The sequence below is a fragment of the Scheffersomyces spartinae genome, assembly GCF_019049425.1.
Source record: "Scheffersomyces spartinae strain ARV_011 chromosome Unknown scaffold_10, whole genome shotgun sequence".
NCBI classification, from domain to species: Eukaryota; Fungi; Ascomycota; class Pichiomycetes; order Serinales; family Debaryomycetaceae; genus Lizanozyma; species Lizanozyma spartinae.
This window is the reverse complement of record NW_025065057.1, coordinates 349,044-372,574: the sequence shown is the minus strand read 5'-3', so window position 1 is coordinate 372,574 and position 23,531 is coordinate 349,044. Positions and strand designations below refer to the sequence as shown.

The 23,531-nt window shown below is 36.7% G+C and overlaps 12 protein-coding genes across 12 annotated transcripts; 8 read left to right on the top strand and 4 right to left on the bottom strand.

Moving 5' to 3' along the window:
• Positions 1 to 431: 431 nt before the first annotated feature.
• On the top strand, positions 432 to 753 carry MIC10 (uncharacterized protein; the record flags this gene model as incomplete). Its single annotated transcript, XM_043191331.1, has 2 exons — positions 432 to 494; positions 559 to 753. 2 exons carry the CDS (start codon positions 432 to 434, stop codon positions 751 to 753), a joined length of 258 nt encoding a protein of 85 aa, XP_043049343.1.
• Positions 754 to 1,043: 290 nt separating this feature from the next.
• On the top strand, positions 1,044 to 2,012 carry KQ657_000487 (U2-type spliceosomal complex subunit; the record flags this gene model as incomplete). The annotated part of the gene is made up of 1 exon (XM_043191330.1): positions 1,044 to 2,012. One exon carries the CDS (start codon positions 1,044 to 1,046, stop codon positions 2,010 to 2,012), a length of 969 nt encoding a protein of 322 aa, XP_043049342.1.
• Positions 2,013 to 2,251: 239 nt separating this feature from the next.
• On the bottom strand, positions 2,252 to 3,370 carry KAE1 (chromatin DNA-binding HSP70/DnaK family ATPase; the record flags this gene model as incomplete). Its single annotated transcript, XM_043191329.1, has 1 exon — positions 2,252 to 3,370. One exon carries the CDS (start codon positions 3,368 to 3,370, stop codon positions 2,252 to 2,254), a length of 1,119 nt encoding a protein of 372 aa, XP_043049341.1.
• Positions 3,371 to 4,492: 1,122 nt separating this feature from the next.
• On the top strand, positions 4,493 to 5,371 carry SPC34 (Spc34p; the record flags this gene model as incomplete). Its single annotated transcript, XM_043191328.1, has 1 exon — positions 4,493 to 5,371. One exon carries the CDS (start codon positions 4,493 to 4,495, stop codon positions 5,369 to 5,371), a length of 879 nt encoding a protein of 292 aa, XP_043049340.1.
• A 255-nt stretch (positions 5,372 to 5,626) lies between these two features.
• On the bottom strand, positions 5,627 to 6,142 carry RPL30 (60S ribosomal protein eL30; the record flags this gene model as incomplete). Its single annotated transcript, XM_043191327.1, has 2 exons — positions 5,627 to 5,944; positions 6,134 to 6,142. The coding sequence occupies 2 exons, from the start codon at positions 6,140 to 6,142 to the stop codon at positions 5,627 to 5,629; spliced, it is 327 nt and encodes a 108-aa protein (XP_043049339.1).
• A 993-nt stretch (positions 6,143 to 7,135) lies between these two features.
• On the top strand, positions 7,136 to 7,609 carry RPL24A (60S ribosomal protein eL24; the record flags this gene model as incomplete). The annotated part of the gene is made up of 1 exon (XM_043191326.1): positions 7,136 to 7,609. The coding sequence occupies one exon, from the start codon at positions 7,136 to 7,138 to the stop codon at positions 7,607 to 7,609; it is 474 nt and encodes a 157-aa protein (XP_043049338.1).
• Positions 7,610 to 9,572: 1,963 nt separating this feature from the next.
• KQ657_000482 (uncharacterized protein) lies at positions 9,573 to 11,210 on the top strand (the record flags this gene model as incomplete). Its single annotated transcript, XM_043191325.1, has 1 exon — positions 9,573 to 11,210. One exon carries the CDS (start codon positions 9,573 to 9,575, stop codon positions 11,208 to 11,210), a length of 1,638 nt encoding a protein of 545 aa, XP_043049337.1.
• Positions 11,211 to 11,353: 143 nt separating this feature from the next.
• KQ657_000481 (La RNA-binding domain-containing protein) lies at positions 11,354 to 13,087 on the bottom strand (the record flags this gene model as incomplete). Its single annotated transcript, XM_043191324.1, has 1 exon — positions 11,354 to 13,087. One exon carries the CDS (start codon positions 13,085 to 13,087, stop codon positions 11,354 to 11,356), a length of 1,734 nt encoding a protein of 577 aa, XP_043049336.1.
• Positions 13,088 to 14,708: 1,621 nt separating this feature from the next.
• Positions 14,709 to 16,799, top strand: KQ657_000480 (uncharacterized protein; the record flags this gene model as incomplete). Its single annotated transcript, XM_043191323.1, has 1 exon — positions 14,709 to 16,799. One exon carries the CDS (start codon positions 14,709 to 14,711, stop codon positions 16,797 to 16,799), a length of 2,091 nt encoding a protein of 696 aa, XP_043049335.1.
• A 378-nt stretch (positions 16,800 to 17,177) lies between these two features.
• Positions 17,178 to 19,511, top strand: SEC23 (GTPase-activating protein; the record flags this gene model as incomplete). The annotated part of the gene is made up of 1 exon (XM_043191322.1): positions 17,178 to 19,511. One exon carries the CDS (start codon positions 17,178 to 17,180, stop codon positions 19,509 to 19,511), a length of 2,334 nt encoding a protein of 777 aa, XP_043049334.1.
• Positions 19,512 to 19,573: 62 nt separating this feature from the next.
• Positions 19,574 to 20,695, top strand: KQ657_000478 (E1 ubiquitin-activating protein; the record flags this gene model as incomplete). The annotated part of the gene is made up of 2 exons (XM_043191321.1): positions 19,574 to 19,579; positions 19,628 to 20,695. The coding sequence occupies 2 exons, from the start codon at positions 19,574 to 19,576 to the stop codon at positions 20,693 to 20,695; spliced, it is 1,074 nt and encodes a 357-aa protein (XP_043049333.1).
• A 19-nt stretch (positions 20,696 to 20,714) lies between these two features.
• Positions 20,715 to 22,754, bottom strand: HDA3 (uncharacterized protein; the record flags this gene model as incomplete). Its single annotated transcript, XM_043191320.1, has 1 exon — positions 20,715 to 22,754. One exon carries the CDS (start codon positions 22,752 to 22,754, stop codon positions 20,715 to 20,717), a length of 2,040 nt encoding a protein of 679 aa, XP_043049332.1.
• Between the last annotated feature and the right edge of the window lie 777 nt (positions 22,755 to 23,531).

The following is a 23,531-nucleotide window of genomic DNA, read 5'->3' as shown; positions in this document are numbered from 1 at the left end:
GTGCTCCTATTAATCCATATGTACTATCTTATGCTTGTGCGAGACTGTTTACATAATTACAAAGTATACTGGTCTATCATCAAGTCTTAACTTATCTTACTGTTTGCAGCCGCGTTTTTGTGCGACCTTCTGCCAACCACAAATTGAGCCAAATGATTGGTGGTACAATTTGGTGAGCAGTGAAAAAAACTACCACTAGAGAACAACTCTGGCTAGTCAAGGTCAATAATCAAGTCTAACAGGTTAAATAAAGGGTATGTTGATGTCGTGAATACATGCATACAAGCCAAGGCATATAGATCATCCATCCATCTATCCTTCAGTTTGAATGTTTCGCTGAAAAGTGATTTGATATCATTTATGAATCTATGCCTTGTATATTTCACTTATACCTATTAATTTGAAGATCATAACTAACGCTTTTCTAGATCATGTCTACCACAACTACTGAGCAAACTACTGTTGTTCCATCGCAAAACTTGTTGAATGACAAGGTATGTATTATAAATGGGTAGGTTTCTTTCAACTACAATAGTTACTAACAATATATATATATAGTGGGATGTTGTCTTATCCAACGCCTTGATTAAGACTGGATTGGGTCTTGGTGGTGGTGTTTTGGCTTCCATCATTCTTTTCAAAAGGAGAGCTTTCCCTGTATGGATTGGTGTTGGCTTTGGCTTAGGAAGAGGATATGCTGAAGGTGATGCCATTTTTAGATCTACCCAAGGTATTAGAACCGTCAAGTCCTAAATCATACAAAGCAGTCTTTAAAAACTTTCAAACCAACCAAAAAAATACACGACAAGAATAGTATCAGTACATAGTCATGATGTCGAATATATTTATATAAATGACTACATTTCTTGAACCCCCAAGCCATGTCAAAATGCTTACACTCGGAGTTTTTTGATGGGACTTCCATTTCCTTTTCAAACACCTTTAAATATATTAATATATATTCATTTTATGATAACTGTTGAAAATGTAATTTTAATCTCATCGGAAAAACATTATGTTGCACCATTCATTCCTTTTACACAATGACTGATAACATAAAGAGCATCGTAGAAGGTGATTTGGATCTATACGAGTTCCTAGGATGTTCTTCCGATGCATCAGCCGACCAAATCCGTCGTCTATATAGGAAGAAGGCTCTACAGTATCATCCTGATAAGCAAAGTGGTAATGCTCTCAAGTTTGATCTCCTATTCAAAATTTATACAGTACTCTCTGATGCCCAACTTCGACGTCAGTATGATAGTATAAGAGCCTACAAAATCGCTAAGGAGTCAAGAGACCAACGACTAGATGAATTGACTAAGGGGTTTAAACAACAGCTAGAGGCTAAAGAATGGCTTCAACAACAGACTAACCAACTGGCCAAAGTGAAACAACTGCGAGATGCAAAAGTTAGAGCCTTGGCTATAGATGGGATGAATAGAATAAGACAACTAGAACATGAGCTACGGAATAATAATATAAATAAGACCCATGTTTCCTTTAACCAATTGGAAGCAGTTTCTCCTCTCAAAACTTATGTGACATTTGATAACGTTTGGGATAAGACAGTCGTGGTGCGATGGAAGTACAAGGAAAGTCTAGGCGATAATGCGTTTACAGCGGATGTGTTACAAGAGATCATGAGTAAATTTGGACCCATAGCAAGGGTTTCCATATGGGATCATGTAAAGGGTCAAAGGTATAGTTATGGTACTGTGGAGTTCAATAAGTTATCTGATGCTTATGATGCGACTCAACATGATTATTCTCGTTCAGCAAGTAGATGGGATGGCACTAATGTACGGAAACTTGCAAGTTTGCTTCGAAGCTGCGAGTTTGAATCTGACTATAAAGATCGGATGGGTAAGAAGGAAGATATTTTAACTTCGATTTTAGAAGCAAAGAAAGTTCGATATCAAGAAAATATCCATTTGGATAATGTCTTATTCCCGTTCATGAAAAAACAATTATTACAAGATGTCGAGATGTCAAATACGTATCTGACTTGAAAGAGGTAAGGTGGAAAATGTATCTGCTTCTCTTTCAAGCCTTGTAAAATACTTTGTTTTATATTCGACATGGGAAGCACTTTCAAGGTTCAATTGGTATACAGCCTCAGAATTACTATCAAGGCTCAATGTGTATAGCCTCAAAAGTACTAGCAATTAAGATCCACTCAAATGGAATCTAAACGTCCCCAGATTGTCGGTTTGAATACAATAAATGGATGTGGCTAACAAATATATTACTAATCTTCCCTCCATTTCACAAACACTTCATCTGTTCTAAATCTTTGGGTGCAAACAGTATCCCATAACTCATTTGTAATCCCCATTCTATAACTCAATAACCCGGTATGTGCAATCATGATACCATTATCTATACAAAACCGTTCATCAGTGGCATATATTTGTCCATTTTTCCGGTCCTTAACCATAGCAGCCATCATTTCTTGTAATCTTTCATTAGACCCCACTCCTCCTACAATCAATACCTGGTTTGCATTTACATGAGCCAAAGCCCGTTCAGTGATTTCAACCAACATTGAAAATAAATGTTCCTGTAATGAAAAGCACAAGTCTTCAGCCGTTATAGGCTCCCCAGTTTCTTCATCAAGTCTCTGTTTAGGTTTCTTCCCAAACATATCTTTAGCAATTCCATCTATGTATCCTAGAATCCCCGACATTGATAAATCCATACCCTTTACAGTATAAGGTAATGAAACCAAATGCTTACCCTTTTTGGCCATCTGTTCAATGTTATACCCAGGAGCAGGATCATTAGGTATACGTAAAGTTCTTGCAAATCTATCTAAACAATTTCCAATGGCAATATCTAATGTTTCTCCAAAGATTCTATACCTTTGTCTCAGATATGCAATGACTTGAGTATTCCCTCCGGAAACATATAATACCACTGGGTTTTGAGCTCCTGTGATTTCTCTACCCATTTCTATATGACCAACACAATGATTAACACCAACCATTGGAATATTCCATAATTGTGCAAGAGTACGAGCCATTATCACTACACTTTGTAATGGTGCTCCCATTCCTGGTCCTTGGGTGAAACAAATGACATCTATTTCAGATCCTTTTATCCCAGCATCATGTAATGCTTTTTTGGTCACTCTAACAGCCCAATTCCGATGATGTCTTGCAGTGTCTCGAGGTAAAAACCCTTCTCCTGGTGGTGTAATATAAGTATCTCTAACATTAGATAATACTATAGCTGGGTTTGATTCACTTAAAGTTCCAACATTATGCTTGATTACACCCACTCCAAGTTTATTAGCAGATCCTTCAAACCCAAGGGCAATATAATGGTCCTTTCCAGGCTTGACAAACTTATCTAAATCAACAGTCATAATATATGATATGCAAGAGAATAAGCGTATATTTTGATCTCATCGACTTGGTTTACAATTTAGAATATACTATGATTACGTAAGACATTAGTTAATCACATTAAAAGGGTGAACGTTTAAGGTAAGTCGTTACGGCAATACCAAAACTTAAGAAGAAACATGTAATATTGTTCCAGTCAAGTTTATCAAGTTAAGATATTCTCCGCATATTCTTATGGTCTCGAATGTCGTATTGTTACTTACATCAGTGGATTTACCAATATTGGGTGGGTTTAAAACAGGTCCGCAAGGTTGGAAATAAATGATCAAATGCAGTATTCAAAAGCCGTGGGACCATATCGCAAGTGTTCCATTGTACCACAGTAAATGGGGTTGTGTGTGGTGGTATGATGAAGAGTGAAGCGGAGTGCGGAGAGGGCAGAGAGGAGGTAAAAGATAGCCCATTTATGAATTGTTTTCTAGCATTAAAAGTTAACAAGGTGATGTCAATGTGTAGTGAATGTTAATTCGCACAGATGTAAAGTCCACTTCCTTCCCCCTCATCGAATGGAATAAGGATAAGAATTAAATTTTTCTGTGACGGAACTCCAAATGGACCAAACCGGACTACACAAATATTGTAATAATAATTTGTAGTAGTAAAATGTAATAATAAGTGTTCCTGCCGCTGATGACTAGACTTATCGTAATGGATTTGCAATAATCCACGGTTACTGTGGCATTTTGTTTTTATTTTTACCGTTAAGCATTCCATTCTCCGATTATTCCAAGAATCGTTCTAAAAGGTGTCCTATTTTGCGTTTGTCAATGGTAGCGCGGCTTGTGCTATCTCCGGTCTTCCACTGTCTACGGGTGGGTGGGGATCGGAATGGCGGTATGAAGAAAGATGATGGGAAAATCCCAAAGGACCTCGAATCCAATATAAACAACACAGAAAAACAAGGGTACCATTTATATATATATACTCTTTCTTAGCTGTATTTTATCAAATAATACTCATCATAATCTTACACGTCATAATAATACCCATCATATAATATACTGCCAAACCATCTCGGCTGATTATTTTGTCTTCTTCTTCTTTTGTTGATTTGATTTGATTTGGTTTCGATTGATTACTATATGGATCCCGAATCTTTTACTGATCGTATCAAAGCGGTGTGTGGTCGCTTGGAAGACTATCTGTTCCCACATGCTCGAATATTCACAAACAGTGTCATCTATTCTAATGATGTTAGAAACATCCTTAAAGACTCGGATTCTCATGATGATGCCTTGTTTCGTATAGTTGCCGGGCCAGATCAAATAACTGCTCCTTCAGATGATAATAATAATAGTGCACACTTTGATATCTCTGCTCAAATTGACCGTCATTATCAAAACATGGTTAGAGCTCGAGCGGAAAGAGTTGACGGGAGACCCACATATGTTGATGAATCATATGAAGATTGGGTTTCACATCAATTTGATAATCTTGGTCATAATACTGCAGTAACAATAGCTGAAAGTATTGATCCTGAACTGTATCCTGCAAGTTTAACATCCAAGGAAGATTATGTTAGTGAAAAGACTGCTCTTACAACGATTCCCTCGTCGCCTTTAGGAAGTAAGATTCCTTTACTTCCTAGCTCTCTGCAACTGGTACCAGGATTTAGAAGTTCTGGAGTTGTTGATGAGGAGTTTGCTGGATTATTTAATTCTACTGTTCTGATGGCTACAAAATATGAAGATTTAATACCAAATACAAGAATATTTGTACATGAATTAACAGATATTGAACAAGAATATGAACTACTTAATGAAGATATGAAGAAGTTGGAACAAGAAATTGAATCTCAACGTCAAGAATTACGCAAACATCATCGTGAAGATAACATTAGTCCAAATAAAAGGCGTAGAACAGGAGATTTGATGGATGATGAAGTAGACATTGACAAATTAATTGCTAGAGAGGATTTAGAAGCTCAATATTTGGAAAGACGTTTAAATGAAAGAAATTGATTATCGGGAATGGGATAGCATTTTATTATAATTGATATTCAACGTTGTTGCTTGGTTAGATTTTATATTGGTTGGTATATTTTAAATTGGTTACTTTAAATAGGTTTATTCTAATAACATAGCATTACATTACTTTACATTGCATCACAGCAAAACTTTATTTGAAAGGATAATCCAATTCTATTATGATACACTATGTTATATATAAATCGACATACTTATAGTTACAATGAAGTAACCACCAATCAATCAAACTTAGTTCAAAGTGGTCAAGATATCAGAGTCACCAGCATCCAAAATAGCCATGGTACCAACTCTGAACAACTTACCGCAAACGGTACCCAATTCATTGTTACCACCTTGGAAGTAGTGAACTTGAGTCTTGGACAACATAGCGTAGTATTCCAATTCAGACTTTCTCAAAACTGGGGTGTTACCAGCAATGATAATCAACTTAGCCTTGGAGGTTCTCAAGGACTTGATAACGGACTTGTAACCTAAGGTGTACTTACCGGACTTGATAACTAAACCTAACTTGGCGTTGAGGTTTTCTTGAGTCTTTGTCTTTGGGGCCTATTAAAAATATTTGTTAGTATAATCAAGTTCTCTCTCAATTGATTCCGTCTGTGAAATACCATACATTAATCAGTGCAAATACTAAAAGAACTGCATCAAAGCAATTCTCCTAGACACAATATACATAAAGGCTGTTTTTTAACCATTCTATATGACTATTGTGTTCAGTCTAGTTCCAACTCAAACTAAACTCATGCCCTCTATGAGCATGATTCAAAACGTATAAACATTTCCATAAGGAGGTTCAAGTGAAGTAAAGTATACTGACCATCTCTGCGTTCAATGTAATACACTCCGGTCTTGGATATGGAATAAGGAAAGAAGAGAAGGAAACATATTAATATTCAGTGCAGTAAGTTTTGAAAAATTTTCGAATCTCCATCTCACATTACATACCTGTGTGTAATAGACACCCGTACACCCAACTACAGTGATGTCGCACTCTCTAGGTAACAGTGCTATGTCGAAGCGGTAGCGCCATTGTGTTTTGCCCAGTCACACACGTTAATCAACGAAACCAGGGCTAAAGCCCTTTATACACGTGACTCTTTGTGTTATGAAAATAATGGAATTATGTACGACATACTTTGATACACTACCCCCATATGTCGCAAAAAGGCCTACTGCGCAGTGTCGTATTATACCCTACCAATGCACCCAGTAGTGAAAATTTTTGCTGTAGACCATATTACGAAAAAAGTTGAAATAATTTAGAATAGATTTCCTTCTGTTTGAATCAGTTACCATACAACACCAGTAATAGGTATGTGGAGAGACCTAACGTTAACTCTGAGTTGACTGAGATTGAAAGTATTGTTGGAGTTGGAGCATTGAATGAAACGATGAATGAAGGTGAAGCTAACATTACTGTTAGTGATAGGCATAACCATGTTGATGTTAATGTTGATGTTGATGTTGAATCAGACATGAATATAATTAATGAAAGTCCCTTCGATAAGTTAATAATGATCATTGGAATCCTCTAGTGACTTTGAGTGAATAAGTCATGGCCAGCCAATAGTGTGAAAAATTTATACCTTGGCAGTTAATGATAATTACTATTCGATGTTGTGCACTCGAAAGAACTCCTATTGATTGGTACATATCCTTCCCTTGCTCCAACGATACGATACCTCTAATCTCTTACTTCATTCAAAGATAAATATACTAACAAAAGTCATATAGAAAATGAAGGTTGAATTAGACTCCTTTTCCGGTGCCAAGATCTACCCTGGTAGAGGTACTTTATTCGTTAGAGGTGACTCTAAGATTTTCAGATTTGAAAGCTCAAAGTCTGCCTCTTTGTTCCACCAAAGAAAGAACCCCAGAAGAATCTCCTGGACTGTTTTGTACAGAAGAGCCCACAAGAAGGGTATCTCTGAAGAAGCTGCCAAGAAGAGAAGCAGAAAGGCCATCAAGCACCAAAGAGGTATTGTTGGTGCTTCTTTGGAATTGATCAAGGAACGTCGTTCTTTGAAGCCTTCTGACAGAAAGGCTGCCAGAGATGCTAAGTTGGCCAAGGACAAGGAAGATAAGAAGGCTAGCAAGGCCGCTAGAAAGGCTGAAAAGGCTAAGTCTGCTGCTGCTGCCGGTCCTCAAATGAAGTTGTCTAAGCAACAAAGAAAGGGTGCTTTCCAAAAGGTTGCTGCTACCTCCCGTTAAGTAGAATAATTAAGGATGAAACAGTTTTCACTGTCTTGTTTTTAGTATCTATATGACTTCTTTGTGTATTTTAACATTCATACATGCTAATTGGTAAAAACCTTGAGGTGTAGTTGACTTTGATGTGTTAATGACGTAGAAAGAATTCTCCATATGTCATTTTACCTTTAACTTTGCTTCGACTTAGAATAACATCGATCTTGTCTTTATATTTGAACCCCCAATAAAATGTTTCTGTAGTGTGTAAGTACACAATTGTGGTGTAGAGTTTCTCAGTCACACATAGTACTAATCCAAAGTAGCTTTGGATGTTGTATAGTATTTCTAGTTGGTGGATAAGAGTCTCTACTTGAGAAGCATAAGATGTTTCATCATCAGCTGTTATGTTGTTTATGATGTAACTTGCTAGTTTCAATTGACATATCTGTTCACCATTACCCGTGCACATTATACTTATATAAGTATCATTATCATTCCTAAGGATTAGATCACATCCACTACCTATTAGGGCAGCACATCCTATTCTATTGGGGAGTTTAAAGAAGTTGCCCCCAGAAGAGCACATGATATCCACTGTTTTATGTTCAACATCTATATTAGTTACCCCTATGGTATCACACACTTCTGATACATCAGTTACCCCTGTGGTATCAGATAAACTGTCAATAATATTGTTTTTGACCTGATCTTTATATTTTGTATAAATGTGACGAGTCGATTTGGTTATCAACAGATCGTCATCGTCGTGTTCCAATGATATAGCTAAATGGTGTAGATTATCATAGTCTAGTATGTAAGGTTTATTGACGGCACTCAGCCAATTGTCTAGTTGACGATAAACTTGGATCACGCAGTTGACTGGATGTTTATTAGAGACATTGAACATGGAACCAGTTTTGATGATGTTATTCTCTAATGAGATGAAACAGCCATCACACTTAACTTTACCATCGATATTGAGATTCGATCCCTTGCCGGTGTTTGTGAGATGATTTGCTTCAATGACTCCGCAAGTCTCTAGCGGAGTTTTCTTACGTAAGGACCGATATAGTAATTGTTCGTATTTAGATGTTTTATCTAGACCATGATGGCCGGCACCCAAATGGGCTATTCGAATCATGGTAAAGAAGAATATGAAGATCTATACACATTACATTCTATACCGTACCCTATACATACCATACTTAACCTACTATACCGTACTATAGCCTTTTAAAGCGATACTACTATACACTACAATGTATTTATTCAATATGTTATAGTATGCGAACACGCACTGTAGTACGCACACACTAGTGCTATTATATATCCTCACCGCCTCATTGCTACTTTCACGTTAATTTATACTCTAACTATCCATACTACATTAAGACACGTTGCTCCACCTGATCGATATAATACCACTGCTAATTATCTCTAGATCAACTCATAACTATCTATCTTATCTATCTTTGTAATATCAGAGTGTGAACTAAATTACACAGTCCCAAAGTCGTGTACTGCTCGGTTCTGGATAATGACCTAATGGTAGACGTCAGTCAATCATCGTCATCATCATAACCCCCTCTCCACTTTATCCCCACAAGGACGACTAATTAGCTCATTTTCATTCCTCCATCTATTGCCACCTGTCTCACTTGGTAACAATGTCTTACTTGGCATTAGACTCGGATCAATCACGAGTGCCCTCATCCTAATCGGGTAACCTCTGACGTAGTTCAGCGGCGATGTAAATTGGAATGGAGAAGTCCCCCTGTTGTGCATATAACTTCGTACTAGATGATGCACTTTATTTGTGTATATAAGAGAAATAAGGTCCCCTTTCATCTCGAGTTGACCTACAAATACATTCATAGTATAAGTATTATAGTATAAGTACAATAGTATAAGTACAATAGTATAAGTACGATAGTATAAGTACGATAGTATAAGTACGATAGTATAAGTACGATAGTTATTCGCAATGCAGTATTTCCTAAGACTCTCCCGAAAAGTAGGGCTAGGAATATATACCGATGTCACATCAAGAATACCTTACTATGCTCAAGATTTCAAAGATGCTTGGAACTATAGAGTCATCCCACTGACAATCTTTGTGTTCTTCACCAACTTGTTACCAGCTATTGCCTTTGCCCAAGATATGTTTGATAGAACCAACAATGCGTATGGAGTCAACGAGATCTTATTTTCCAGTGCATTGGCTGGAGTAGTCTTTGGGTTATTTCTGGGTCAACCACTTTGTATAGTTGGAGTCACAGGACCTATTGCTATTTTTTCATATACTGTGTATGATTTGATTAAGGATAGAGGGACTCCTTATTTCCCCTTTATGTGTTGGATATATCTTTGGTCAATGATAATGCATTTGGTGATGGCCCTTTTGAATTGGGTCTCATACTTAAGTTTTATTACCAACTTCTCGTGTGATGTGTTTGGATTCTTTATTAATTTTGTCTATTTACAAAAGGGAGTTCAGATTCTCAGTCGTCAGTTTGAACACTCTGTTGCTGGTGGGTTCTGTTCTGTCATGCTTAGTATCTTGATGGTTGTCTTTGGTGTTGGTTCCCAGGTGTTTGGCAGTCAATTACATTATTTCAATCATCATGTTCGTAAAGTGTTTGTGGATTACGGTGTCCCCATGTCTGTGATCTTCTTTAGTGGATTTATGCATTTTGGTGGGTACTTAAACAATGTTGATTTGCAACGACTTCCTATTACCACAGCTTTCGAACCAACAGCGGGTAAAGACCCTCTGGTCCGTCCTCATGGTTGGTTTATTCATTTCTGGCCAAATACAAATATCTCTTGGGGTGACGTGTTTCTTGCCATCCCCTTTGGGGTATTATTGACCATCTTGTTTTATTTTGATCATAATGTCCTGTCCTTGATGTGTCAGGCAAAACGATACCCTTTGAAGAAACCTTCATCGTTTCATTACGATTTTGCTCTCTTAGGGATCACCACTGGTATTGCCGGGTTATTGGGGTTTCCTGCCCCTAATGGATTGATTCCTCAAGCTCCATTACACACTGAATCTCTTTTGGTCCATGATAGACACGGAAGAGTTAAGGAGGTGGTGGAACAGAGATTAACAAATACTCTACAAGGAGTGGCTACTTTTATATTTATGACCAAACCTTTCCTACACGTTTTAGGACTTATACCTCAAGCCATTTTAGCAGGGTTATTCTTTACTATGGGTATAAATGGATTAGATTCCAATATTGTTGTTGATCGAATAAGGTTCCATTTTCTTGATCCACGGTACATTGAACTGGATTCATGTCCTGTCAAGTTCAAACAAATGGCTCAGATTGGATCCAAGAAATGGCCTATGGTTTATACGGTACTCCAGGTGATTGCTGGGATGTGCGAGTTTGTGATAACGTTGACCAAGGCTGCGATTGGGTTCCCAGCGGTGTTGATCTTCTATGCCATCTGTGCCAAATGGGTTTGGCCCAAGTTCATCCCGAAAGAATACTTGACTCAATTGGATGGTGAAGTGGCTGATGAGGTCATCATTAGAAACTTGCAATTGATTCGGGACGACGATACGCAATCGGACTTGGAAGACGGTGATGCTTCCCAGAAAGAAGAGTAATAGATATAGATTTAAATTAATATATACAACGGAATAATCATATTTAGGTTTTAGAATAGCATGCAGTATTAGTGGTGGTATCAGTTGTACCAGTAACAGTAGTAGAGGGAGTACTATCACTAGTACTATCAGTACTGTTGGTCCTAATGGGCCTCAGTAAATAACCATTGCTCAAAGTTCTCTTTAACACGTAACTTGACATCATCAATGGTTGTTCCTTCCTTCTTAATGTCGACATTCTCACATTTATCAACACTTTCCAAGATCAGTTCATCAGAAGTAGCTGTTTCTTCCTCGTTGGAATTTTGAATCCCGTTAACAATGATCTTGACTCTCTTAAACTCCAAAATTAACCGAAGAGGAACCCACCCTTCTTCGTCCATGTTCTTACGGAGGAAAACATCCCGTATCAAATTGTCCAAACTGAAATAGTAATCTATTTGTTGGATTAATGCTTGTTGAGGGTCTTGCTTGGGAGAAATAGGTGGAGGTATTTGTGATTTGGAGGGAGGGTAGAATGCATTATTAGGAACAAATCCTCCATTCACTTGTTGACGATACCCACCATTATTTCTATAATTTCTGCTATTGTTATTGCTCATTGAAGGTCTGTATTGACCATTCTGAGGCTTGTACGCACGATTATTGTGACTATTATAGGGATATCCTGGAGCTTGAGCAAAAGCTTGATGTTGGTAATATCCATTTGGAGGGTATGCGTGTGCATGTGCATGTACTTGTACTTGTGCATGTTGCATGGATGCTTGTGGATCTATTGGAGCTTGTGGGGGCAATTGACCATGAAGATTAAATTGGTTTTGTCTATATTGCTGTACTCCATTATTAATGTTATTATTGTAACGTCTGTAGTTTCTTTGCATGCCTGAGATATTAGGTACAGCACCGTTGTTGGCATTAAAACGTTGTCTATTATTATCATATCCTTGAGGGTAATAGTTTTGCTTGTAGTTTTGTTGGTTTTGGTTTTTATGAGGTTGGTTGTTATAACCATGTTGTTGGTATCTTTCATCAGCATCTTTGCTTTCAGATGGGACAGCAGAAGAAGAGGAAGCATCCGGTAATGAGGTATCACCAGATTCAGTCGAACCAGGCATAGAGCTAAATTCACCAGAAGAAGCTTCTTCAAATTGCTCACTAGAATCAACACTTTGAGTCTTCTTATTTAGAGACTGTTGAGAAGTTTGTTTCTTAATAGAGCCATTCTGTTGATGTTGTTGTTGTTGGCCATTACTGGCTGAAGAGTTCTTACTCTTGTTCTTGTTCTTTTTATTCTGACGTTGTTGATTGTTGCTGCTGCTATTGGAGTTGCCGTTGGAGTTGTTGGAGTTTGGGTTGTTTCTGGGATTGGGTAAACTCACTTTAGCGGTGATAGGCACCCATTTAGTGGTAATTGGTTTGATAAACTTTTGCAGGGATGATTTGGATGAAGTTGAGGCAGTAGCAGCTTCAGCTAGTTGAGGGTATTTTTCAGAAATGGATGATTGGAGGTGGGTATCAGTAGGCAATGATGCGGAGGTGTCTTCGCCATTGGAGACTGACGAAGACGCAGATACAGTAGGAGTACCCCAGACAGATTCAGTAGGAACTGGAGCAGGGGCCAATATCTTTTTCTCCTTCTTAGCGGGAGCAGATGTCGATGTCGACGATGCTTTAGAAATTTCAGATGGAGGAATTTCAGAAGTGACTGTTGATTCTTCAGGTACGACATTACTACTCTCAGTAGCAGTAGTAGTAGCAGTAGTAGCAGTGGTAGTGGTACTAGAATTGGCACCAACAGTACTAGCAGCAGAACCGGACACTGGTTCAGCAGAACCATTAGCTGCTACATTAGCATATGAAATTGGACTGGAAGACATTGTAAACTGAAAGATCAGTGGGTTACTATTCTTTTTTCAGTAAGGTTATACTTTTATTTTTGGGGAAATGATAATAATTTAAAGGGAGCCAATAATATAATTGCAACACCAATCTATTCCTCTCGTTCTACAACGACACACCGATAGCAGAAGCGGTTACCAGCGATTAATTGATGTCACTTGAAAAGAAAGTGATGTGAAAAATTGTTAGTGAAAAAAAAATCAGTGAGAAAATTTGCACTGTGTACGACAGTCCAATTTGGGACAAAGAATATATGATAAAAGAGACGATACTGAGACGTGTTGCGCAACTATATAATATATACTCTATGATAGTGAAGTATAGTGAGATAGTGTGTACTATAGTGTATAATATCTTCTGTTCTATAGTATAATTATTACTGTTCTAGAGTATACCATTCCTGAATATTCTTGCGGTATGCTCATACTTTATGGCCATTTAGTCATCCTAGCAATTTTGCGTTTGATAGTATTGAATAATACAATCAAAGTATACTATTGTTGTCTTATGTGAATACCAGGTTACTATTCTTATTAATGACTACTCTATGACTACTATATAACTCAGGTCTACTCTACATAAAATAGCCCTATTTCTGTCACGTGACATCTTTTATAAACCTCTTCATTCACGTGACTAAACGTTTTAATACTTGGAGCGTGCCGAGGTCGTGAAGTCCTCTCTGACATCATGGCAAGCCTTAACCAAGCCTGGCTTTTTCGGCAAAGATAAATCTCACAATCTTGTACATGACATTGCTTTGACATGACAGATGCAATTCAGTTGCCTGTATGTGCATGGTGGTCTTGGATCGACAATAATAGACAGTATGTAATAATAATGTCAATTTACTACTGCATGGCGGCCATGACAGTGCTAGGCATAGTTAAGTTGGGAGGTAAAAGCGGTTCCTACTTCTTGTTAGTTTTTGGAGTAATGACTGCGTTTTTGACTTTATCCGCAATGCTGAGAGCGCATGTATTATCAGTTAATAGAGAGCTACAAGCATCCAATTAGCCATAAGCACAAGTTAGTTGTTCTAGTTGTTCTAGTCGTTCTAGTCGTTCTAGTTGTTCTAGTTGTGCTAGTTGTGCTAGTTGTGCTAGTTGTGCTAGTTGTGCTAGTTGGCTGTTACATAATTTGTTTTTGTGGAGACATTATAATTTGATTATGACCTGCGACAACATACAGAACAAAGGGGGGGGGTCATAAGGAGGAGAAGAGCACTGTGTGAGACAGTGGGAGAGCTCGGACTACCTTCACACTCACACACCAGTATATATTATGAAATACAATTGATTTAAGTCCATAGCCAAAAGTAATGTATACCATAGTTAGTTATTGAAGTGCCTTGTGTGATTTTATTTGACAATGCTACAGAATTTACCCCCTGAATTGCTTAGCTTAGTCTTACAACATGTAGATTTGGCATCCCTCCTTAACTTACACCAAGTGCTTCCCAATCACTTCAATCCATTCAATGCTGTGTTTCAAACCATATATATCCAACTGGTTCCGTATGTTTGGTCGGTGGATGATTTAGACGATCTACAATCACTGCTAGTGTACCAAATCAATGAGACTCAAAAGTTAAATCATATGCCACTCCCCATCTTCATAAGGTTTATGGCCAAATATAATCATGTCCCGCAGAGACTTGTCATTGATCTGTGGCTGAACTTTGTTCTTTTAAAGAGATTGCAACCGTTCTTGTTGATGTCAAAGAATATAGATTTGACTGTCTTGGGTTGGATTCCGCTTTCCAGTATAGATAATAATAACTTGGATCTTTATAGGTTCACAAGTATTAGAATCAACTCTTCTTCAGAAAGGAAACTACTACAACATTTGCCCAACTCCTTAAAATTCTTGGAATTGGATCTTGATGATAGCTCTAAGAGACGACAACAACCAGTGACCCTTCAACTTTATAACCTCCAAAGATTGACTTTAATTAATGATGAAGGCTTGAGTCCTCATAGAATCTCTTTGGTATGTCCTAATTTAACAGAATTGATCCTAACTATATCCAATAATGATGTTTTGGATTGGTGTGTTTGGCTCAACAACACCCGGACACCTACCAGCAGGCAATTGGAATCTTTAACTATGAATATTGGTCCTTCGGAAAACAGTGGGTTCCTACAACCATCACCACAACTTGAATTGTTCCTACCTGATCATATAAAACATTTGCTGTTGAAACTTGCAAATCTGGATCTCTTTGAATGTCCAGCACTTTTGGATTTAAGTGAATCTACTTGTCTTACATCTTTAACTCTTGAAAATGTGATCGTGTCCCAACTTGAATTACCGGAAACTTTATCCAAACTCGTGATTGATATTAACCATGATAATGGATTCAGATTGGATTCCTTTAATGGTTGGGTATTACCAAAGAACCTTTCGACGTTTGAATTACATTCAAGTTGGTTTATTGAACTGTTTGATTTGAAATTACCAACCTCAGTATCAACTTTAAGACTTATGGGTATCCCAGTTGAGAAATGGGTAGCAGATTTGCAACTTCCAAATTTACAAACAGCAGTGATAGTAACATCAAGAGTATCAGATGATGTAGAAGATCCACCAGCATTGAAAGCATTCTTATCTAGAAATGATGAACACCTTCAAACCCAATGTATTGTTGGGCCCTTCCATACTACATATTATATTTCTTCTGCGTTGCAACTTTCCAAGAATGATGTATTCAAACAACACCAAACTTTACTCAAACGCACGGTGGAAGATCGTGGAATGGTTCGGATTACTTCAATTGCAGACTTTTTCCATTTCCCAGCTCATATTGATTCCATAAATATCACCCTCCATCAACCTGATCATTTATTATTGAAGACATTTGGAGAATTTCTTCTTGGTAGTAATCAACTTACAAGGTTAAATATTGCATGGCATTCTAATTCATTTAGTGAAGTGTTACTCCCCTCCAATTTGAAAGATTGCTCAATTAAAGCACACACTCCAATTCAAGTATCAGATTTCCATACTCCAACTTCAGAAGGGTTGGATACAATTTTCAATACCAAAAATTGTCTTGGACTTCGTCGATTGGAAATAGTTGGTGTTCGTACTATGGAAATGGATTTCAACAAGTTCCCCAGTTTACATACCTTAATCACCGATAGCGATATCCAACAAAAAGATTATTCTTTAACTCCGTTTGTTCATGTAAAGAACTTGAAATGTTTACAACCCATTGCTGGATTACAAAACGTTGATTTTGAACTATTCCCCAATTTACAAACCCTAGATTGTCAATTACCAATGGCCAATTCATCACTTCGACTTCATGGGATGACTAAACTTTGCAATTTAAGAATGACTGAACATCAATTCACATTCACTAGTATCCCCAGTTCATTGCCTTCCAGTCTTCGGATTCTTCATTTTACAACCATCGGTGATAATCTTCGTTTAGATGCAAGACAATGCCACAACCTCTTTGTGATTTCATTCCAACTGCTTCAATTATCAGTGATTAAATCATTAATTGATAGTCTTCCAACTAACAACTCATTGAATGCCATTTGTCCTCATAAAGATTTGGGCAACCTGTATGAAGGAGGATACGAATGCATTAGACGACACTTCCCAAAATTAGTCCCATTGATTAATTTGGGTCCAGTACCTCAATCTTCAGTGTTTGATACTACTGTCATGTGTAAGTAAATTGGGTCTAGTACATATTGTTAGCAAGTACACTACCATATGGACTACATTCTATTCCACTATTACAAGTATCTTTTGATTTGCACACTAGCATATGTGTTCTATGCATACAGCTTATTAGTACACTACTTGGTCAATTACAGATTCGTTGATTCCAAACGACCCCGCTATATGCAGGACCACTGAAATTTTGACCAACGCATCAAACAAACAAACTTTACAACTTGCCAACCAATACAAGAAACTCTCTAGAAGTGTGCGCTTTCGTATTGAATTGAATAGACTCAAGTAGCTGCTGTCACAGTGTGAGGAGTCATAAAGTGACCAGTCATAATTTATCTAGGTATAACAGCACATAAAACTATATAATTATCAAATATGGATAATCTTCAATATGGGTCACAATTTGACGGCCAAGAACAAATGGGGGGAGATGGCCCATTGGACTTTGAAGAAGCTGAAGATATGAATGGAGTACGTTTATCATGGAATTGTTTCCCTTCTACAAAAGCAGAAGCTGCTAAGATAGTTGTTCCTACTGGTGCATTATATACACCATTGAAAGCCAAAGAAGATTTGGCTATTGCCCAATATGATCCTGTTATATGTCAAAATGCTAGTTGTAAGGCTATTTTGAATCCTTATTGTTCTGTTGACCCCAGTGGTTTTTGGATGTGTACAATGTGTAAAAACAGAAATGGATTACCTGGTGTTTATAAAGGAATCAATTATGATAACTTACCATTGGAATTAAATGCTGCTAATTCCACCATTGAATATATTACTGCCAGACCTGTGCAAAACCCTCCGATCTTCATGTTTGTTGTGGATACTTGTCAAGATGAAGATAATTTGAATGCCTTGAAGGAATCTTTAACGATTTCTTTGAGTTTCTTACCTCCAAATGCATTGGTTGGGTTCATTGCTTATGGAACAATGGTTCAAGTTTATGATTTGGGCTCAGAAAAGATCAACAAATCATATATCTTTAGAGGTGATAAAGAATATACAGAAAAACAAATCAGTGAAATGTTAAATAAACCAACATTAAGTCCAGGCCATGGAGGAGGAATCCATGGGGGACCACAATTTGTTAATTCTTTAAGTAGATTCTTATTACCTGTTGAAGATGTTGAATTTGGTTTAACTGCTATTTTGGAAAACTTGAGTAAAGATTCATGGCCTGTAGCTCATGGAAACAGACCTTTTAGATGTACTGGATCTGCTCTTAACGTTGCCACTACTTTATTAGGATCTGCTTTCCCTGGTACAGGTGCCAGAATCATGTTGTTCACCGGAGGTCCATGTTCTTTATCACCTGGTTTGATTGTTGGCCAACATTTGAAAGAAGCTCTTAGATCTCATAGTGATATTGATAAGGATAATAGTATTGCCAAGCATATGAAGAAAGCAACGAAATACTATGAAATGATTGCTGATAGGGCCGTTAAGAATTCCCATATTATTGATATTTTTGCTGGTTGTTATGATCAAACTGGGTTATATGAAATGAGAGGCATGTCTAATAAAACTGGTGGAACCATTTTATTAACCGATGCTTTCACCACTTCTATTTTCAAACAATCATTCCTTAGATTGTTTAATAAGGATTCCGATGGATATCTTCTTATGGGATTCAATGGTACTTTAGAAGTTAAAACTTCTAGAGAATTAAAAGTAAGTGGATTAATTGGACATGCAAGTTCATTGAATATTAAATCACCAAATGTTTCTGAAAATGAGTTGGGTCTAGGAGGTACTTCACAATATAGATTATGTGGGATTTCACCTCAGGATTCCTATGCTGTATTCTTTGATATTGCTAATACTCAACCATTACCACCAAATTCCCAATGTTTTATTCAATTTGTTACTCATTATCAACATTCTTCTGGGACATTTAGAATTAGAGTCACTACTATTTCCAATTATTTGACTCAAGATGAACAAACATTGACCAATTCCTTTGATCAAGAAGCTGCTGCTGTCCTTTTAGCCAGAGTTACTTTATTCAAAGCAGAACAAGATGATGGTGCAGATGTTTTAAGATGGGTTGATCGGATGCTTATCAGATTATGTCAGAAATTTGCTGATTATAGAAAAGATGTTGGAGAATCTTTTAGATTACCTCCACCATTCTCCTTATTTCCTCAATTCGTATATTACTTGAGAAGATCACAGTTCTTACAAGTGTTTAACAATTCTCCAGATGAAACAGCATTCTATAGACACGTTTTCGTCAATGAAGATACCAACAATTCATTACTTATGATTCAACCATCATTGACATCCTTTTCATTGGATAATGAACCAGAACCCGTGCTTTTGGATTCTGTTTCCATTAGAGATGATCGAATCTTGTTATTGGATACCTTCTTTCACATTTTAATTTACCATGGGAAAACCATAGCTCAATGGAGAAAAGCTGGATACCAAGATTTACCAGATTATGAAAACTTCAAGAGTTTGTTAGAATTACCCAAACAAGAAGCCATTGAATTATTATCTGATAGATATCCATTACCAAGATTTATTGATACAGAAGAAGGTGGTTCTCAAGCAAGATTCTTATACGCCAAATTGAATCCTTCCACCACTTATAACAATAATTCTACATTTGGTGCTGGTGGAGCAATTGTATTGACCGATGATGTGTCTTTACAAGTATTTATGGCTCATTTACAGAAGTTAGTTGTTAGTGGATCTAGTTAAATATACTGGATATATAGAGCATCTGTGTATGAATCATATGGTAGCACCCAAAAATGTATTCCATGGTGGTAGCACCGACCAATATAAGTAAATTTCCAATGATGAAAGCTTCAAAGACAGTCAATGATACCTTGGTCAAGGTTACAATGACTGGCGGTCTTACCAAAGAGGAAATAGCACTTTATGATAGACAGATTCGATTATGGGGGATGGATACCCAATTAAGACTAAGATCGTTCAAACTACTACTAATAAATGTTGGAGGTATAGGAACAGAAATAGTTAAGAATCTAGTACTCGGAGGTTTGCATTCAATTGAATTACTTGATGATAGTAAAGTAAAAGAAGAAGATTATTCTAGTCAGTTCTTCCTTCCGAAGGAAGAGAAAGCCATTGGAGAAGTAAAACTACCATTAATAGTTGAATCCATAAAGGAATTAAATCTGAGAGTTGAACTTACAATCAATATAAAATCTTTAGATCAGCTTTTGGCGGATTCCCCCGAGTATTTCTCGGAGTTCAATTTAGTTATAGGCACTGAATTAACCAAACAACAAATGATAAAATTAAATGACATTTGTAGAGGAAATCAAGTCCCAGTGTATTTCACTGGGTTGCATGGATTATTTGGTTATATCTTCACTGATTTGATTCAACATGAAGCCACTTGTGAATGGGATACGGGGAACCAACAGAGGAAACCGGGTACCCAATTGAATCATGTGAAACAAATAATAAAAATTGAACTGGGAGGCAACGGAAAAGAATTGGTTACCATTAAAGATAATTTCAATAAAATCTCAGATATCTTCCACTCTAAACAATTACCTCATCAATTAAATAATCGACAATTGAAACGATTATCTGGGGCTTTACCAATAATCTTTGCCTTATTGGAGATTGAAAGACCGGAGAATCCCGAAAGTATTCTTGCTCATAATGATTTAAAGGGTAAAGCTTTGGACATATGTAAAGCCTTAAACATTCCTTCATCAATTATAACTGATGAGTATGTCGAATTATTCACCAGAAATGCCTTCACTGAGTTTTCTCCGGTTGCTGCTATAATAGGTGGTTGTTTGGCTCAAGATGTGATTCAAATGATCAGTAAAAAGGAAAGTCCAATTAATAATGTTCTTATTCTTGATTCAATCAAATCTGAAATGCCCATATATGCTCTTTAGTCTAATATATGCAGTTGTTTTACTTGCCTGGAGTTAGTCCTCTTCCTTTCCGTTTCTTTAAATGAGCAGTGTCTCGTAAAAATCGTACATTATAACTTAATCGATTCTTTAAACTTTGATTAGAATCTTTGACTTCTTGAAGTCGTTCCATCAAATCTGTTTTCTGTTTCTTAAACTTCTTATGTTCTACTTCAACCTCAACTTCAATATTATCGTATTTCGTCTTCGTATTTTTTATATCTTGCTCAACTTTTTGGATTTGAAGTTTGGAATCTTCAATGGCAAGTTTGGCATTGTCTATTTCTTTCTCCATATATTTCCTTTCTTCAGCCTTCAGATTAATTTTATCCAATGATTGACTCAATTCTTGTTGAAGATTCCATATCTTCAATTGATTAGAGATATATGTCAAAGCCTTTTTATTGGTAATTTCATTTTCTTCTGTGAAATTCTCCAATTTGTTGGTGATTTCTCCAATCACACCCAAAGTAGATTCATTTTCTTCAGTTCTTTTAATAATCTTTTTATTGAAAATCGTGATTCGAGATTCACAATGGTTTAATTCATCTAAAACCTTGGATAAAACTCGCTTGAGTTCTAAGGCTCTTCTCCCTAATCGATTAGTTTGAACGTGATCGGAATTAAACTGCCTATAACATTCCTCTTCCTCCCTTGCAAGTTTTAATTCCATATATGCCGTATTCAATTGGAATAATATCGTATGAGTAAGTAAATGATTATTCTTTGGTGGTGGGATAGCAGCATGAGATTGAATACCTATAAGTTCATTGATTTCATTCTTTAACGGATTAGTAACATAATCCAGTTGAAGTCTTTTCAATTCATAATAAGTTTCCTTTCTTCGTTTATTGGTTGAAGATTTATCAAGATCATCCTTATTCCCATCCCCTCCTCCATTATTACTATCATATGGAGTATAATGATAATGTACTTCAGTCAATAAGGATCTTTCCACATCTGCAGAACTAAACTTATGAATCTTGGGCAAATCAGGCAATGGCCATTCAGGATAACTTGTGATGGTCTTATTATTGGCTTGGAATAGCTTATTAAAAAATGTTTCAGACAAATAATTCAAGTTTTGGTTATAAATCGGTACCAAATCAGGAGGTAAATTGCCTATGAAATCTCGAAGACACACTATGGCTGAAATCAAATTATAAAGATAATCTTTATCATCTTTCTTATCTTTATAATACAATTGAACATGTTCGATGGTTTTCATAGGTACTAACCGTATGATACAAGCTTCACCTCTTCTATTTTGAGTTCGAAGTTTAGTGAAAAAGACACTTTTGGTATCAACGTATCCATCAAAAACTATAAGTGCATCAAAGCTGAGCTGTGACAATCTGGCCTCATCTCTAGTCAATGCACCATCATGTGGAATCAAGTGAAATGTCGAACCACTACCACCCATTTTATAGCCATTAGAAGCTGAACCATTATTTACAGCAGTATTAATAGTATTGTTATTACTGGTACTATTAATATTATTATTATTCTTTCCAACTTTTGAAGACTCCTTTTTTACATAGTTTCCCACATAACGTTTAAGTTGACCCAGTTTGGTACACCCCACCAAGACTGCTTCAACCAAATCGAAAAGCTTTGTATTATTATTCATGACTATACCAATTTCCTTTGGTTCGACGGAACGGTTTCTAACGATAACATTGATCAAGTCTTTAAGTACACTAAATTTCCCCGAAGTCTCAGCGATCTTATTTGACATACCCTTCAGAACCAAATTCTTGGGCATATAATGATTAATAAGAAGATACGGATGACTGCTGACCAACATACAGTTATTGATACAGATCTCAAGGGATTTAATGATAAGATCACTGGAATCATTTGTCTCGCAATACTTTAAGATATCTGAATAGTGAAGTGATACAATCAGGTCAGTGAGTTCCTTTTGAAAGTCATACATGGGAGTTGCAAGATGATAATCACCACTTTCATTGACTCGATCAAGATACAAATCAATGATGTGAGGTTCGGGTGTCCCGTCCAAGATCTTTAATAGGTTCATGGTAAGGAAGCTTGTTAAATGAATGCAAAAGAGAGTGGTATATATTTGCTCATAGTGAGCCTATACATAGTGAGTGCGCCTACATAGTGAGACTCGGAACGAAAAGTCGTGGACAATCCCAAATAGCATTATGTTAAATTGGTGGTTATTATATAGGTATGTGAATCTACCACTAAAGCTATAACAATCTATTAATTTTGTATCATTACAAGTAATAGCCCCCCTCTTCTTAGAATAAGTTGATTATTATTGTAAATAGTGTCTTTGTATGCATCACCTCAAACTAATTTAATTTTCAAACAATTTAATGGGTACGAAATCGTCGTTTCAGTCCACAACGGATACGTGAAGTCATAAGAAACTAAGGTGAGACTAGCAACTAAAGTAGAATGGAAACTTGAAACGTGACCAATTTGGGTGTGATGCATCATATGAAGGGATCATAGACATAAAACAGCAGCCGTTATAGTAGTCAAAAATAATAGAAGAAGACAAAGACAAGTGACGTTTTCTCCCTATGTTTTCAAGATGCCTTGTACACACCTACTGTCATCATTACGTATTTAATCAAATAGATATTATAAGCATTGTTTTTCTCAGAGTGGACTGTTCTACTTTCCCAGTCATATTTCTCGGTTAATTAATCTAGAGAAAGAACTTTTGAACAGAAAATTGACACATTCCATCTGCAAGTTGATGTGGATAGTATCCTGTTAAATATTGTTCCCATGATTGTCAATTCTATATTTTCACCCAGCCAGCTTATAAAGTTGGATA